Consider the following 13,645-nt stretch of genomic DNA (forward strand, 5'->3'; position numbering starts at 1 on the left):
CTACCTGTCTCATTACCTTCAAGGATCTATGACATGCATTCCAATATCCTGCTCCACTACAGTGCTTAATTTCCTACCAGTACAGTTCTTGAGTATTCCCTTGCCTCAATGGGCATCTCAAATTCATTACTTAACACTTCTCTGGATTTAATTCCATTTGCTACTTTGTGCCTCAGGTTCAACCTACTGACATATACTGTTCCAACAACAGAATTTCTCTCTAATAAGCACACAGTCAATGTTGGCATCATTAAGAATGAATGTCCTATGTTTCAGACCAGAAAAATAATAGATACAGGGGTTCCGTGGATTATAGAATGCTTTCTCCCATAAATATTTTGTTAGGTTAGTAAATAATATTAAAATGTTTTGTGGTACAGTATTCATTAACAACTGAATACAGTAAATGTTCCATGAGCTTAATTATGGGTAGTGCTAGGGCAGATACAGAAGGTATTCAGTGAAACTGAAGAATTATAGGAAGAATATCCAAAGCAATATGATAAACAGTGGATTGTGGTTAATTGGGCCATTGGTTAACCAGGACAGCCACTTATCTGGGACAACTCTTAAAGAACAAAATACTAATCGAGAAAATATCCAGGATTCCCTTTGTTTATTTGGTACACTATACTGCTTAATTGGGGCAGGAGACTGTTGCTGAACAGTTTCTAACTAGCGTCAGGCACGTGCACTTTTGCAGCCATTAGACACCATGCTTAGTGTGAACAGTTTTTGAGTAGCATCAGTTGCATGCACTTGTGTTCAAAAAGCAGCAATTTTGTCACTAATAGTTGTTGAGAAATAAACAGTAAGACAATTCAGAACTGTTTTGCTCATTGCAGTTTCAAGCATTCGGGTTTGGAGATGCCAGAAATGGGAGGGCGAGAAAGTGAAATGATTTCACTCCTTCAACAAGTTAGGAATTAGGCCAAATTTGAAGGTATCAACGATCATCTTGAATGTTACAATGAAAATGAAGATTTGAAGGATGCAATTGTCAATAGCATTGTATGAAGGCCAATATGAAGCATGAAGGTATGAATTCCATTATCTAAACTAGGTGTCTGCACTGATTTTGTTCACCTACAGTCAACCTAGATGAATTCCTCTGTCGATAACAATCAGGGACTAGTAGAGATTCATAGTGCTGTAGTAGTATTGATCATAATCTAATTTGTTCTGTATTTTATTTAAATACATAACTTGTTACTCACTTAAATAGTAGTTTTTATTTTTATACCTTTTTAGCTAGCTCCATGAATCTTCAGCTAATTGGGACAGCTGCTTAATTGGGCCAAAATGTATTGGTTGCAAATAACCAGAATCCTCTGTATTTAGCAGTAGAAAACATACTACAGTACATTGCAGTATTGTGAGAAAATGAAGTAGGACATCAGGAAGGAGAGACTCAATGATTTCAGCCAAAAGGCTTTTATCTTGCTTTTGGCAAAATTGCTTCTTTCTGACATACAGAAAAAATCAGTTTATGAGCAATTTTGAGGAACGGAATCCTTATATAACCTGTACTACAACAAAGGGACCAAATATTGTATCCTCTGATGCATCTTGCTCCAGTCAATGAAATCCCCATTGTCCATTATCATTCGCTTTTTCCATCTGAGCTAATTTGTAATCCACTTTGACATCTCTTTGAACTTTACCTCAACATCATCTTTGTGGGACTTTTGACAGATATCTTGCTAACATCCATGTATGGTACCTCAAATGCAATACCCTCATTGACCCCCTCATGACCCTCTCAAAAATTCAAGGAAGTTAGGCAGTCACAAATATTGTTCTTTTAATCTATGTTAATAGTGCTGGATGTAACTGGCATCTCTCTGAATGTTGATATATTGTATATTGTTTCCCTAATTTTTTTCCTAAAATTTTTCAGAGGGGGAGGTAGAAGGAAGTCAGTTAGTTTAAAACTACGATAGAGAAAATGTTAGACTATTAAAGACATTGTAGCAGGGCAATTAGAAAATGTCAAGATAACCAAGCAGGGCTAACTTGGTCTCTCTCGTCAAAAAGGAATCATGCTTGACTAATTTATTTTTCTCTGAAGCTGTAACATATGCGGAATAATAAACTATTACTGAAAATAAAGACTGATGATGCATGAAATAACACAGTGTGAAGGTAAAGGATTGGCTGGCCAACAGAAAATGGTAATTAGACATACCGTAAATGTTTCCCCTGACTGATATGTGGTCGAGATTAGGGCTAGGGGTTCAGTTGTTAAGTATTTATGTAAAAGGGCTTAGATGAAGGCATTGAAGGAGTGACTGCTAAATTTTCTTATGTTACAAAGACGGGTTGAAGATAAAGTTGTGAAGAGGACATGGGAGTTATAAAGGGATGTAGGTAGATTGAAGTTCAAAGTTCAAAGTACATATTTCACCATAGAGGTCCATTTTCTTGAGGGCATACTCAGTAAGTCCAAGAACCATAATAGAATCAATGAAAGACCACACACAACAGGGTGGGCAAACAACCAATGTGCAAAAGACAACAAAATGTGCAAATACAATTTTAAAAAAATATCGAGAACATGAGATGAAGAATCCTTGAAAGAAAGCAAGTCCACAGTTTGTGGGAACAGTTCAGTGATGGGGCAAGTGAAGTTGGGTGAAGTTATCCCTTCTGGTTCAGGAGCCTGATAGCTGAAGGGTAATAACTGTTCCTGAACCTGGTGGTGTGAGTCCCGAGGCTCCAGTACTTTCTCTCTGATGGCAGCAGCAAGAAGAGAGCATGACCTGGGTGTTGGGGGCCCCTGATGATGGATGCGGTTTTCCTGCGACAGCAATCTATTTAGACGTGCTCAATGGTGGTAACAGCCATATTCACCACTTTTTGTAGGGTTTTCCATTCAAGGGTTAAGTGAGTGGGTGGATGATGAAAAAGGTTGTCTTTAGCAGAGAAATAAAAAAGCATATTATCTAAGCAAAGAGAGATTGCTGAGATTGCTTATTAAATCATTTAAGCCACACCCCTCAACTGCTGTAACCTCTCTATTTGTATCTCTCCTGTCTTATATATCCATGGCCCTGAAGAATGATAGTCTTCTGGAGTATTCAAAGGTAAAAATACCAGTGATACAGTCAGGGTTCTCCTGATCCAATCATCTGGCCTAGTAGTCATTCTTTCCTTCTCTGCCTATAGACACAAATGTTGAGGGGTGACCATCTCTGAGACTCAGTGAGCCTCACCCTTGCGAGCATTCTACAGTGACATCAGGCACTGCTTGAAGTCTGAAATCTTCACTTTCAGTTCATGACATTCCTGACTGTGGAAGATAGAAAGTTTCCCAACGCAGTGTGTTCTACAGCACTGTGAAAGTCTCCCATGCCTCCATTTGATTTAATAGAAACCAAAAATCTGAACAATTTTTGGCAACTTTAATAGTTTATTTAATCAAATAATTGCTACTTCCTTGATGTGGTTCCATTTATATAATACCAAGCAGCTCTTTCTTCCTCTTCACTGAATTCCCATACAGAATTTATCGATTTTCTAACTTTGGTTTAATCGTCTTTCATTGCTTCATCACCAACTTTCCCAAAGGTCAGAAGCAAGGATGTAGATTGTCCATTGCAAAATCCACAGTTCTACTTGCCAATCCTCATATAGTGAGGCAGATTCTGCCCTCCAACAGGCCTGAACAGCATCAAGGCTTGGTTTGATAACAGGTGGATGTCGTATACTTGGATTTCCAGAAGGCATTCAATAAGGTGCTGCACAAGAGACTTATAAATAAGATATGGCTGCATGGAGTCGGAGGAAGTGTATTGGCATGGACAGTGGATTGGTTAACCAATAGAAGGCAGAGAGTTGGTATAAATGGGTGTTTCTCCGGTTGGCAGTCAGTGGTGAGTGGGGTGCCGCAGGGGTCGGTGCTGGGCCTGCAACTGTTTACCATTTACACTGATGATTTGGAAGAGGGGACGGAGTGTAGCATAGCGAAATTTGATGATGACACTAAACTGAGTGGAAAAGCAAATTGTACAGAGGATGTGGAGAGTCTGCAGAGGGATATAGATAGGTTAAGTGAGTGGGACAAGGTCTGGCAGATGGAATACAACGCTGGTAAATGCGAGATCATCCACTTTGGAAGGAATAATAAAAGAGCAGATTATTATTTAAATGGCAAAAGATTGCAGCATGCTGTTGTGCAGAGCGACTTGGGAGTGCTTGTTCATGAATTGCAAAAAGTTGGCTTGCAGGTACAACAGGTTACTAGATTATGAGAACACTCAGTCCTCCTTTATTGTCATTTAGAAATGCATACATACATTAAGAAAAGATACAATGTTTCTCTGGTGTGATATCACAGAAAACAAGACAGACCAAAGACTAACGCTGACAAAACCACGTAATTATACCATATAGTTACAGCAGTACAAAGCAATACCATAATTTGATGAAGAACAGTCTATAGGCACAGTAAAAAAAATAGTCTCAAAGTCCCCGAGTCAATCGACTCCCGAGCGGCGGCAAAAGAGAGAAACTCCCTGCCATAAACCTCCAGGCACCATCAACTTGCCGATACCTTGGAAGCAGCCGACTACAGCCGACCCTGGGTCCATCCGTCCGAAAACTCCGAGCTTCCGATCAGCCTCTCGGATACAGCCTCCCGAGCACCATCCTCTGCCAAGCGCCTTCGACCTCTCCCCGGCTGCTGAAACACGCAAAGCTGAGGATTTCGAGGCCTTCAGCTCCAGAGATTCCGGTTACCACACAGTAGCAGCGGTAGCAAAGCAGACATTTCAGAAGTTTTCCAGATGTTCTGCTATGCACTCACGTCTGTCTCCATCAAATCAGAATTATGCACGGTCCCCTACTTGACAGATAACAGATATTCATCACCGGAGAGGCCTCGCGCGCTGCCGTTGCACTGCCATCTTCTCCCCTTGCAAAAAGTTGGCTTGCAGGTACAACAGGTTATTAAGAAGGCAAACGGAATGTTGGCCTTCATTGCTAGAGAGATTGAATTCAAGAGCAGGGAGGTCATGCTGCAACTGTACAGGGTACTGGTAAGGCTGCACCTGGAGTACTGTGTGCAATTCTGGTCTCCATACTTGAGGAAGGATATACTGGCTTTGGAGGCAGTGCAGAGGAGTTTCACCAGGGTGATTCCAGGGATGAAGGGGTTAACCTATGAGGAGAGATTGAGTCACCTGGGACTATACTCTTTGGAGTTCAGAAGAATGAGAGGGGATCTTATACAAATGTAGAAACATACATAATTTTGAAAGGGATAGATAAGATAAATTTGGATTTATTCCTGGGGAGCTTAACTTTCAAAACTGCTAAGTACCCCAGGAGAAACAATTCTGGGGTCTAGAGGGAAATCCATCCCCAGAATCTTCCCCAGTACCTCCCCCAGATCTATCCAAAAAGGTCTCAGTTTCATGCATAGCCAGGTGGAATGCAAAAAGGTACCAACATCTATATGCCACACCTGAAACACTTAACAGAAATTTCTGGTTTATTTTTATGTATTTTTTCAGGTGTGAGATACAACTGATGTAAAAAATTAAAATATATCATTCTGTATCTAGAGTTGATAAGAGTAACACTATCCAACCATAGATGTGACCAACATTGATGATCAATTACAATGCCCAAATCCCTCGATTTGTGTACACCAAGCTTTGGGCATTGGTCCTGGAATAAAGAATACATATTAGAAATAAATTTAGTTAAATTCCCCTTTCGAATTAGAACCTCCATGTCTGAGCACCTTGGTAGGACCAGTGATGGACCCAAACAGTCCCTCAAAAAAGATCGTAATTGGAGGTAGCAGAATGTGTCATTAGATAAATTATATTTATTTTTAAGTCCCTCAAAAGACATAAATTGCTTCTGCTGATTATAACAATCTTCAATGCGCCTGATACCGTGTTGATACCAGGTGACTAGAAATTTATTACCCAGAGTCATGGGTATTAATCTGTTCTGAGACAGAGGCGTCTTTGAGGATATTCCTTTTTTCAGGCCCATAAATTGTTTAATTTTTTCCCAGATATAAATTACGTGTCTCAGTAGAGGATTATTTGTTTTCTTTTTAATTAATTTAGAGTCCCATTTATATATAAATTCTTCTGCCATCTCTTCTCCTACCATATGTAAGCCAATTGTAACCCAAGAAGAAATAGTTGTCTCATCAAAAAAAGAAGCAAGAAAATGTGCTTGTGCAGCTAAATAATATTTTTTAAAATCTGGTAATTTTAACCCTCCCAATTTATAGTCCCAAGTCAATTTTTCCATGGAGATTCTAGATTTTTTAAAATTAATATATCCCTTATTATAAGCTAGTTTATTTAATTTGTATTTTAAACTGACTCTGCGAGCTGGATGCCTACTCTTTCTTTTATTCTCTTTTCTTCTCTTCTTCTCTCCTTTCTTTCCTCTGTCTTTTATGATTTTTTTTTCTCCCTCCGTTTTTCTAATGAGGGGAGATGGTGTTGGGACAAGTGTTTTTTGTTCTCTCAGACTTATTAATGTATTTGAATTTTTTTTTCAATATGTATTAATTGTTGTATTAATTTGAGTCCTTATATTTCTTCTTAAAAAAATTAAATAAAATATATTTTTTAAAAGGGATAGATAAGATAGAAGTAGGAAAGTTGTTTCCATTAGTAGGTGAGACTAGGGAACATTGCCTCAAGGCTCAGGGAAGAAGATTTAGGATGGAGATGAGGAGAAACTGTTTTTCCCAGAGTGGTGAATCTGTGGAATTCTCTGCCCAGGGAAGCAGTTGAGGCTTCTTCACAAGATATATTTAAGAAACAGTTAGATAGGTTTTTACATAGTAAGGGAATTACGGGTTATGGGGAAAAGGCAGCTAGATGGAGCTGAATTTACAGACAGATCAGCCATGATCTTATTGAATGGCGGGGCAGGCTCGATGGGCCGGATGGCCTACTCCTGCTCCTATTTCTTATGTTCTTATCTTCTTACGTATGATAAGTGGCAAGTGATATACTTGCCAAAAAAAAAACGAAGTAAAGTCCCATTATCACCATTTGACATTTAATGGTATGACTATCACCAAATCCCCAATAATCAATGTACTAGAGTTACTGTAAACTGAAACAAAATAACCCGGTGAGTCAAATAAATAGTCTGAAAACCCAGGCAGTGTCCAAGTATCCTGAAGTAAGCGCCTTCCTATTTCTCTACCAGCCACAAGTCATGTCAGGAATGTGATGGAGTACGCTTTATTTCGAATTCAAAATGTCACTGGTTAATCCACAATATTTAATTTATGCACATTAGTTTGTTTATATATGTGAAATTCATCTGTAGATTTCATAAGTGCTACTGTACTTTACACTGGTCTGGAGAAACATTGTCTCGTTTGATGGTACACATGTACAGTCAAATGACAATAAACTCAGTGCAGGTTATGGTGTTTCTTTTTTAAAAATTGGGTTCTTCACATTTCTTGCTTTGCGACTGCTTGTAAGCAAGCAGATCTCAAGGTGTATAACTTATATGTTCTTTGATAATATACGTACTTTGATTGATTGATCGATTCAGGAACACAATTGCCTGCTTGGCTAATGTAAGCAGTCCACTCTATTCACGATCAGCTGTGGTGTGCTCATCCACAGCGCAACAAGCATGAAGGTCAAGTTATCTGTTGGGGTGGTCACAGAACTCTGTTACATCCTTCCCACTGACAGGGCTTGAATCGACCTACTGGCAACTCTTCCTGCATTCAGAAGTAACTCCGATGAGATTACACAGGACCCATGTCCATTATCTCAGAGGTAATCAGGTAAAGAAGTGTTGGAGGAACTCAGATGTTCCAGCAGCTTGTACGGAGGTAATGGGATAGTCAATGTTTTGAATCATGGACCTGCATCAGGACTACCTCCTCGCCTGCTCAGATTCTGCTTACTTGTCTGAGTTCCTCCATCTGTCTGATGTATGCACCGAATTCCAGAGCATGCCATCTCATGTGTCAACATTAGGTATGAATTCTGCTTCACTGATAATGCATTAGTCATATAAATTTAGAAAGGTATAACAGAATTCTTTGCATTGCTGGTTACAGTCTGGTTACTATTACAGATGTGGTTTGGTCGGAGCTAGAGTGCGGTGAATGAGCCAATGTATGGCCATTGCTGGAGCGAACGAGATGCGACAGAACCGAGCGGAGGCGAGGCAGATTCCATGCAGAGCCTGGGCCCTGAGTGAGGCAAGACCCGAGGTCTGATCTATTTAAGCGCCGAGTTGAACTGGAAGGGTCAGGTACAGTCCGAATCGGGGAGGCAGGGCTTGGACCGGAGAGCGAGGAACAACCCGAGGTTGTGGACGATTTAAGCACCAGGCCAGATTGAAGAGGTCAAGATTTTGGGGCCAGAGGCGAGGGATGGGCTGGTCCAGCTGGCTGTTCCGTGAAGTTTACTCACTTCTGCACTGAACTGAACCTGTGACCTGCCGCTATCACAGTGCAGTCTCATTTCTGAATACTATTTGCTTACTCTTAATGTTTGCATGATTTTTTTTTCTCTGCACATTGGATGTTTGAAAGTCTTCTTTTGTTTCAACGGGTTCTATTGGGTTTCTTTGTTTTGTGGCTGCCTATAAGGAGACAAATCTCAAGGTTGTATAAAGTATACTGCACATACTTTGACAATAAATGAAGTTTAAATTTTGAACTTAGAATTACTGTGAAAATTCTTACAATGAGCATATTGAAAGGAAGAAAACCGCGTACCAAAGGGAAGATAAAGTCCTGTGGATATATGTGATATAGCAGCTTTAGAGTTCAGAATGGAAATACTAACTCCTCTAAGATACGCGTCATGTTATATTACACACATACCGTGCTCCCATTCTGTCAACACACAGCTGAAGGTGGCTGTGAACTTTCATTATACACAATCATCTTGGAATCAAATATTATAAATAACACAGCAGGCCAAGGAAACCACTTCATCACATTAACGTAAGCTTTAGAGATGACTAACTTCCTTGAAATTTCCCCACATTTATTTTGTTTAACAGATTTTTTTGCCTTAAAAAGCTCCAGTTGGCTGTGTGCAGGACAGCTAGCTGGCGAGCACTTCTGAAATCTGAGGCCACATGAGGCCAGGATCACGCGATGGGTTTGACGTGACTAAGCATTGGGTCCTAGGACGAAGCTAAGTGAGTGGAGTGAAGGCATTGAGTATGCTTCTCAACCGATCCTCCAGATGCTTTTAGAGAACTTGAACAGACTTGCCAACCCAGACTGAAACATTAGGTGGAGGTACGTCATTCATAGATTTATACAGTACAGAAACTGGCCCTTCAGCCCAAGGCATACATGCTAACAAAAATGTGAATCAAAGTTATTCCCATTTGCTTGCATTTGGTCTATATCCATCTCAAGTTCAAGTTTATTGTCACCTGACTGTATGTATATACAACCAAACGAAACAACATTCTTCCAGACTACAGTGCACCCACATAGCACATAAACCAAAAATACTAAACTATAAATAAGTTAATAAAATGTAATTCAAAATGCATGCAGTAAAGTGTTGCACAGATAAACAGTAAACAGTAAACAGCTCGCTGTCCTAGTGACAAGACCTCGGTGGTGTCAGGGTATTCATTAGTCTCACAGCCTGAGGGAAGACACTGTTACCCAGTCTGGCTGTCCGAGTCCTGATGCTTCTGTACCTCCTTCCTGACAGTAGTGGGTCAAAGGGATTGTGGGTTGGGTGGTAGGGGTCCTCAGCAATGCTTTGGGCCCTTTGCATGCAACGTAAATGTCACAATTAGGGGGGAGGGTGACTTCGATGATCTTCTTGGAGGTTTTTACTGTCCTGTTTAGGGTCTTGCGGTCTGATCCCTGGCAGCTTCAGTACCACACAGTGATGCAGCTAGACAGGATACTCTCGATGGTGCTCCTGTAGAAAGTTGTTTAAGTGAAGACGGGAGCCTTGCACGCCTCAGTCCCTTCAGAAAATGTAGACACTGCTGTGCCTTCCTGACTAGTGAGGAGGTGTTGTGGGTCCAGGTTAGATATGTCATGTGCACAGCAAGGAACTTTGTGCTCGTCACTCCACGGCAGAGCCACTGATGTGTAATGGAGAGTGGTCAAGCTGTGTCTTCCTAAAGTCCGCAGTCATCTCTTTTGTCTACCTCCTCTCGATATGCCGACTCGTCATCGTTGCCGATGAGGCCAACCACCGCAGCATCATCAGCGAACCTGGTGATGTGGTTTGGGCTGATTCTGGCAGTGCCACCGTGGGTCAGCAGTGGACTGAGCATGAATCCCGGGGGGCAACGGTGCACAGCGTGATGGAGCCTGAGATGTTGCTGCCAACTCAGACTGACTGGGGTCTTCCCATCAAGAAGTCCAAGATCCAGTTACAGAGGAGGGTGTTATGTCCCAGCGAGGACAGCTTACCCACCGGCCTCTGAGGGATGATCACGTTATTTGCTGAGCTGAAGAAGATGAAAAGTATGCAGACGTACAAGCATCAGTTTCTAAGTGGGACAGGATGGAGTGGAGGACTGAGATGATGGCAACATCAGTGAACCGCTTTGAGCAGCAGGCAAATGGGAAAGATTCCTATGTAGCTGGAAGGTGAGATTTTATACGATCCATTACCAGCCACTCAAAGCACTTCATGATTGTTGAGGTCAGTGCCACCAGGCAGTAATCACTTAGGCTAGTTACAGTTGCTCTCTTTGGCCCTGAAATGATGGTGGCTGCCTTGAAACCTGCAGGGATAGTGAACTGTTTCAGAGAGACACGAAAGAAGTCCATTAAGACCTCTGATAGCTGGGCCGCACTGTCCCTCCACACCTGATCAGGTAAGTTGTCCATCCCTGCAGCTTTACGTGGGTCCAACTCACCTTGGCTGTGGCCAGACAGGATGCCTGTTCCTCAGGAAAAGAGGAGACATTCCTCAATGTCACATCATTCAATGCACAGAAGGCATCCAGCCTATCCAAAAGGGAGGCACTGCTGTCGTTGACTTATAATCAGTTATGGTTTGTATACCTTGCCACATGCATTGTGTGTGGAATGTAAACCATTCCTATCCCTGTAACTGTCCAAATGTCTTTTAAATGTATTTGTCCCTGTCTCTAACCCCTCCTCTGGGAGCTCATTCCATATACCCAGTAGCCTCTATGCAAAAAACCAGCCCCTCAGATCCTGTTTAAGTCATTCTCATCTCACTTTAAGCCAATGCTCTCTAGTTTTACACCAGCCTACCCTGGGAAAAAGATTATCACTACCTACACTGTCTACGCTTTTCATAATTTCATAAGTCTCTGTAAAGACAGCCCTCAGCCTCCATCAGTTATCCAATTTATCTAAGTTCTCTTTATAACACAACACCCTCCAGTCCCAGCAACATCCTTGTGAATTCTCTCTGCACCCTTTCCTATGCCACAGCAACCTGAACTATATACACATGATTTATTTATTGTCCTCATTTCTAATATTGTTTAATTTCTACACAAAATGACTTTCATAAAAAAACAAAATATGATTTTCTGATTTATTCTTCGAATTAATTTCTTACTTCCTTACTGCCTGTTATGCCACTGGCGTTTAGGGCAGCAATGAAGGTCCTCCGTCTCTGTCTGTCCATAGTGTCGCACACAGATGTAGAATGATTCTTCATTGCTGTTTCCGTAACAGTTCTTTTGACCAGCCCCGAGCTGACCCCCCCCCAAACCTAGAGGACCAGTGGACCACTCTTAGTCTGGCCTCTGCCCTTTGGTCTGTTGGGCAAGAGCCAAAGCACAAGGCCCTCATTCTAGCCAACATGGCTCTCTGGGTCATTGAGACATGCAAGTCTCCAAACCCAACAACAAGGCTGTGGTCCACTTAAAATAAATTTCAACCATCTTTAATATCTCTGATTATCAAAGAAACACAGAAGCAGCTGAGCGCCAGCATGGTCCTCAGGACCTGCCTGCAGAGGCCTAGTCAATCGTCTCAGACTGCTCTGTCATTCCCTGCTGAGCATTCAAACATTTCAACCACTCTGACCCAACAGCTCACTCAGGGGTTAACAGTGAGGGGGTACCCACTGACATGGCGAGCTCAGGGGGCAGACCCCAACGAGACTAGAACGCCGGTCAGAGAGAAAGAAAAGGAGCACGACCAGGACGAAGGAGGCAACACAATTATACAAAAGAACTAACTATATATGTAACCATTCTGCAAATCAAAAGTAGTTTCCTTACCTGATTATTGTCTCATTGTCAATTCTCACAATGCAGTATGGATCGCTGCTTCCCGTTCTGAAAACAAACAGAGAAGGGAACTGAGCAATTCCTCCTTCATGTTCAGGGAATCTGGTGAGTTAATATGACACTTCCCAATAAATTAGGTGTTGACATTAATAACTGATTTTTAAAAAGTTCAAAAGCATTCATATAAAACCTCAAATATTTTAAGAAACCTTGCCGTTGAATTCACACAGTGTCAACACACAAATTAAGAGCAAGTGGAGACGATTTGGCATCCCTGGCCTGTTCCACCATTCAACAGGATCATAAAGTGATTGTGTTCTCGCTCGCTATGAAGCTAGAGAAATGCAAGAGGCAATTGGCAGGGAGGACTAGGGTCAAATATGCCAAACGAGCATCCACTCTTCCTCAAGTCTGAAAATGGCCACAACTTCATTCAAAAGGCTGTTACCAAATGTATAATCTGTCAGCAACGACACAAGAACCTAGGCTGATTCCCCAATCAAGCATGGGGGAGAAATGTATCCCACCTTTCAGATGAGATGTTGGACCCAGGCCCTGTTGCCCTTTGAGGTGAATGATCCCAAGGTGATATTTTAAAGAATTAGTGAGCTATCGCCAGTCTCCTGACCCACAGTCATCATTGGGCATTACCACAACAGATTGTTGAGTGTTACCTACTTCCTGTTTCTGGATCTTGTTCTGCAAAAAAGAAGTCTCTTGTTATTCTATATTGAAATCATGACAGCACCATGCAGCCAGTGAAGAAATTATGGAATCTTTTGGAATATACTGAAAGGCACCATATAAATGGAAGTCACTTTTCAGAGGAGAAAGGTGCCCACAGCCAAGCAAAGAGGAGTCAACAGTCAAATGGGCCCATAATAAATAGGGTGTTTCAGCCCAAGTTCCTTAGTGTGAGAGCCCAATAGTCCAATTACCAACCTAGGACAGATATTTTAAAACAAATAATAAAATTCATCCTTCAACTAAAACTTTTGCCACATGATTTTGAGACTCAATCATTCTCTAGATCCATCATCACAACAATAGGTACTGAAGATTATACAGAGGTTTTGCACAGTTAAAAGCATTTAATTGTACAACTTGATTCAGTAAAATTTAATTCAGTTAACATTTAGTAACTACCAGAGTTACATTGCCTGAAGGAATCTAATGTTTATGTAATGAAGAAAGGTCACAGGTGTACAATGTAAACTATTTCTGGCATTGCTGGAGGAAAAATTGTGCTTAAGTTAGACTGTCTTTCCCACAGGCAACACAGCTACTTGACATACAAAAGCAGAGCTTAAGTGCTCTTTACTAAAGTTTTTAGATTGAAGTTGGTATAAATATCTGGCTGCAGGTCCACCCGTAAACTTGTCATGCAACAGTAAGTAATTATTAATAGACCTTGGCT

General features: G+C 41.3%; 1 protein-coding gene across 1 annotated transcript in view; it reads right to left on the reverse strand.

Moving 5' to 3' along the window:
• rasa4 (RAS p21 protein activator 4) overlaps positions 1 to 13,645 on the reverse strand; it is a 283,641-nt gene that overhangs the window by 254,265 nt on the left and 15,731 nt on the right. Inside the window, exon 2 of the mRNA XM_063031375.1 lies at positions 12,220 to 12,276. Coding sequence (XP_062887445.1) covers positions 12,220 to 12,276 — 57 coding nt within the window. The remainder of the gene's footprint in view (positions 1 to 12,219; positions 12,277 to 13,645) is intronic.

Source organism: Mobula hypostoma, chromosome 23 (assembly GCF_963921235.1).
Source record: "Mobula hypostoma chromosome 23, sMobHyp1.1, whole genome shotgun sequence".
In the NCBI taxonomy this organism is placed as follows: Eukaryota; Metazoa; Chordata; class Chondrichthyes; order Myliobatiformes; family Myliobatidae; genus Mobula; species Mobula hypostoma.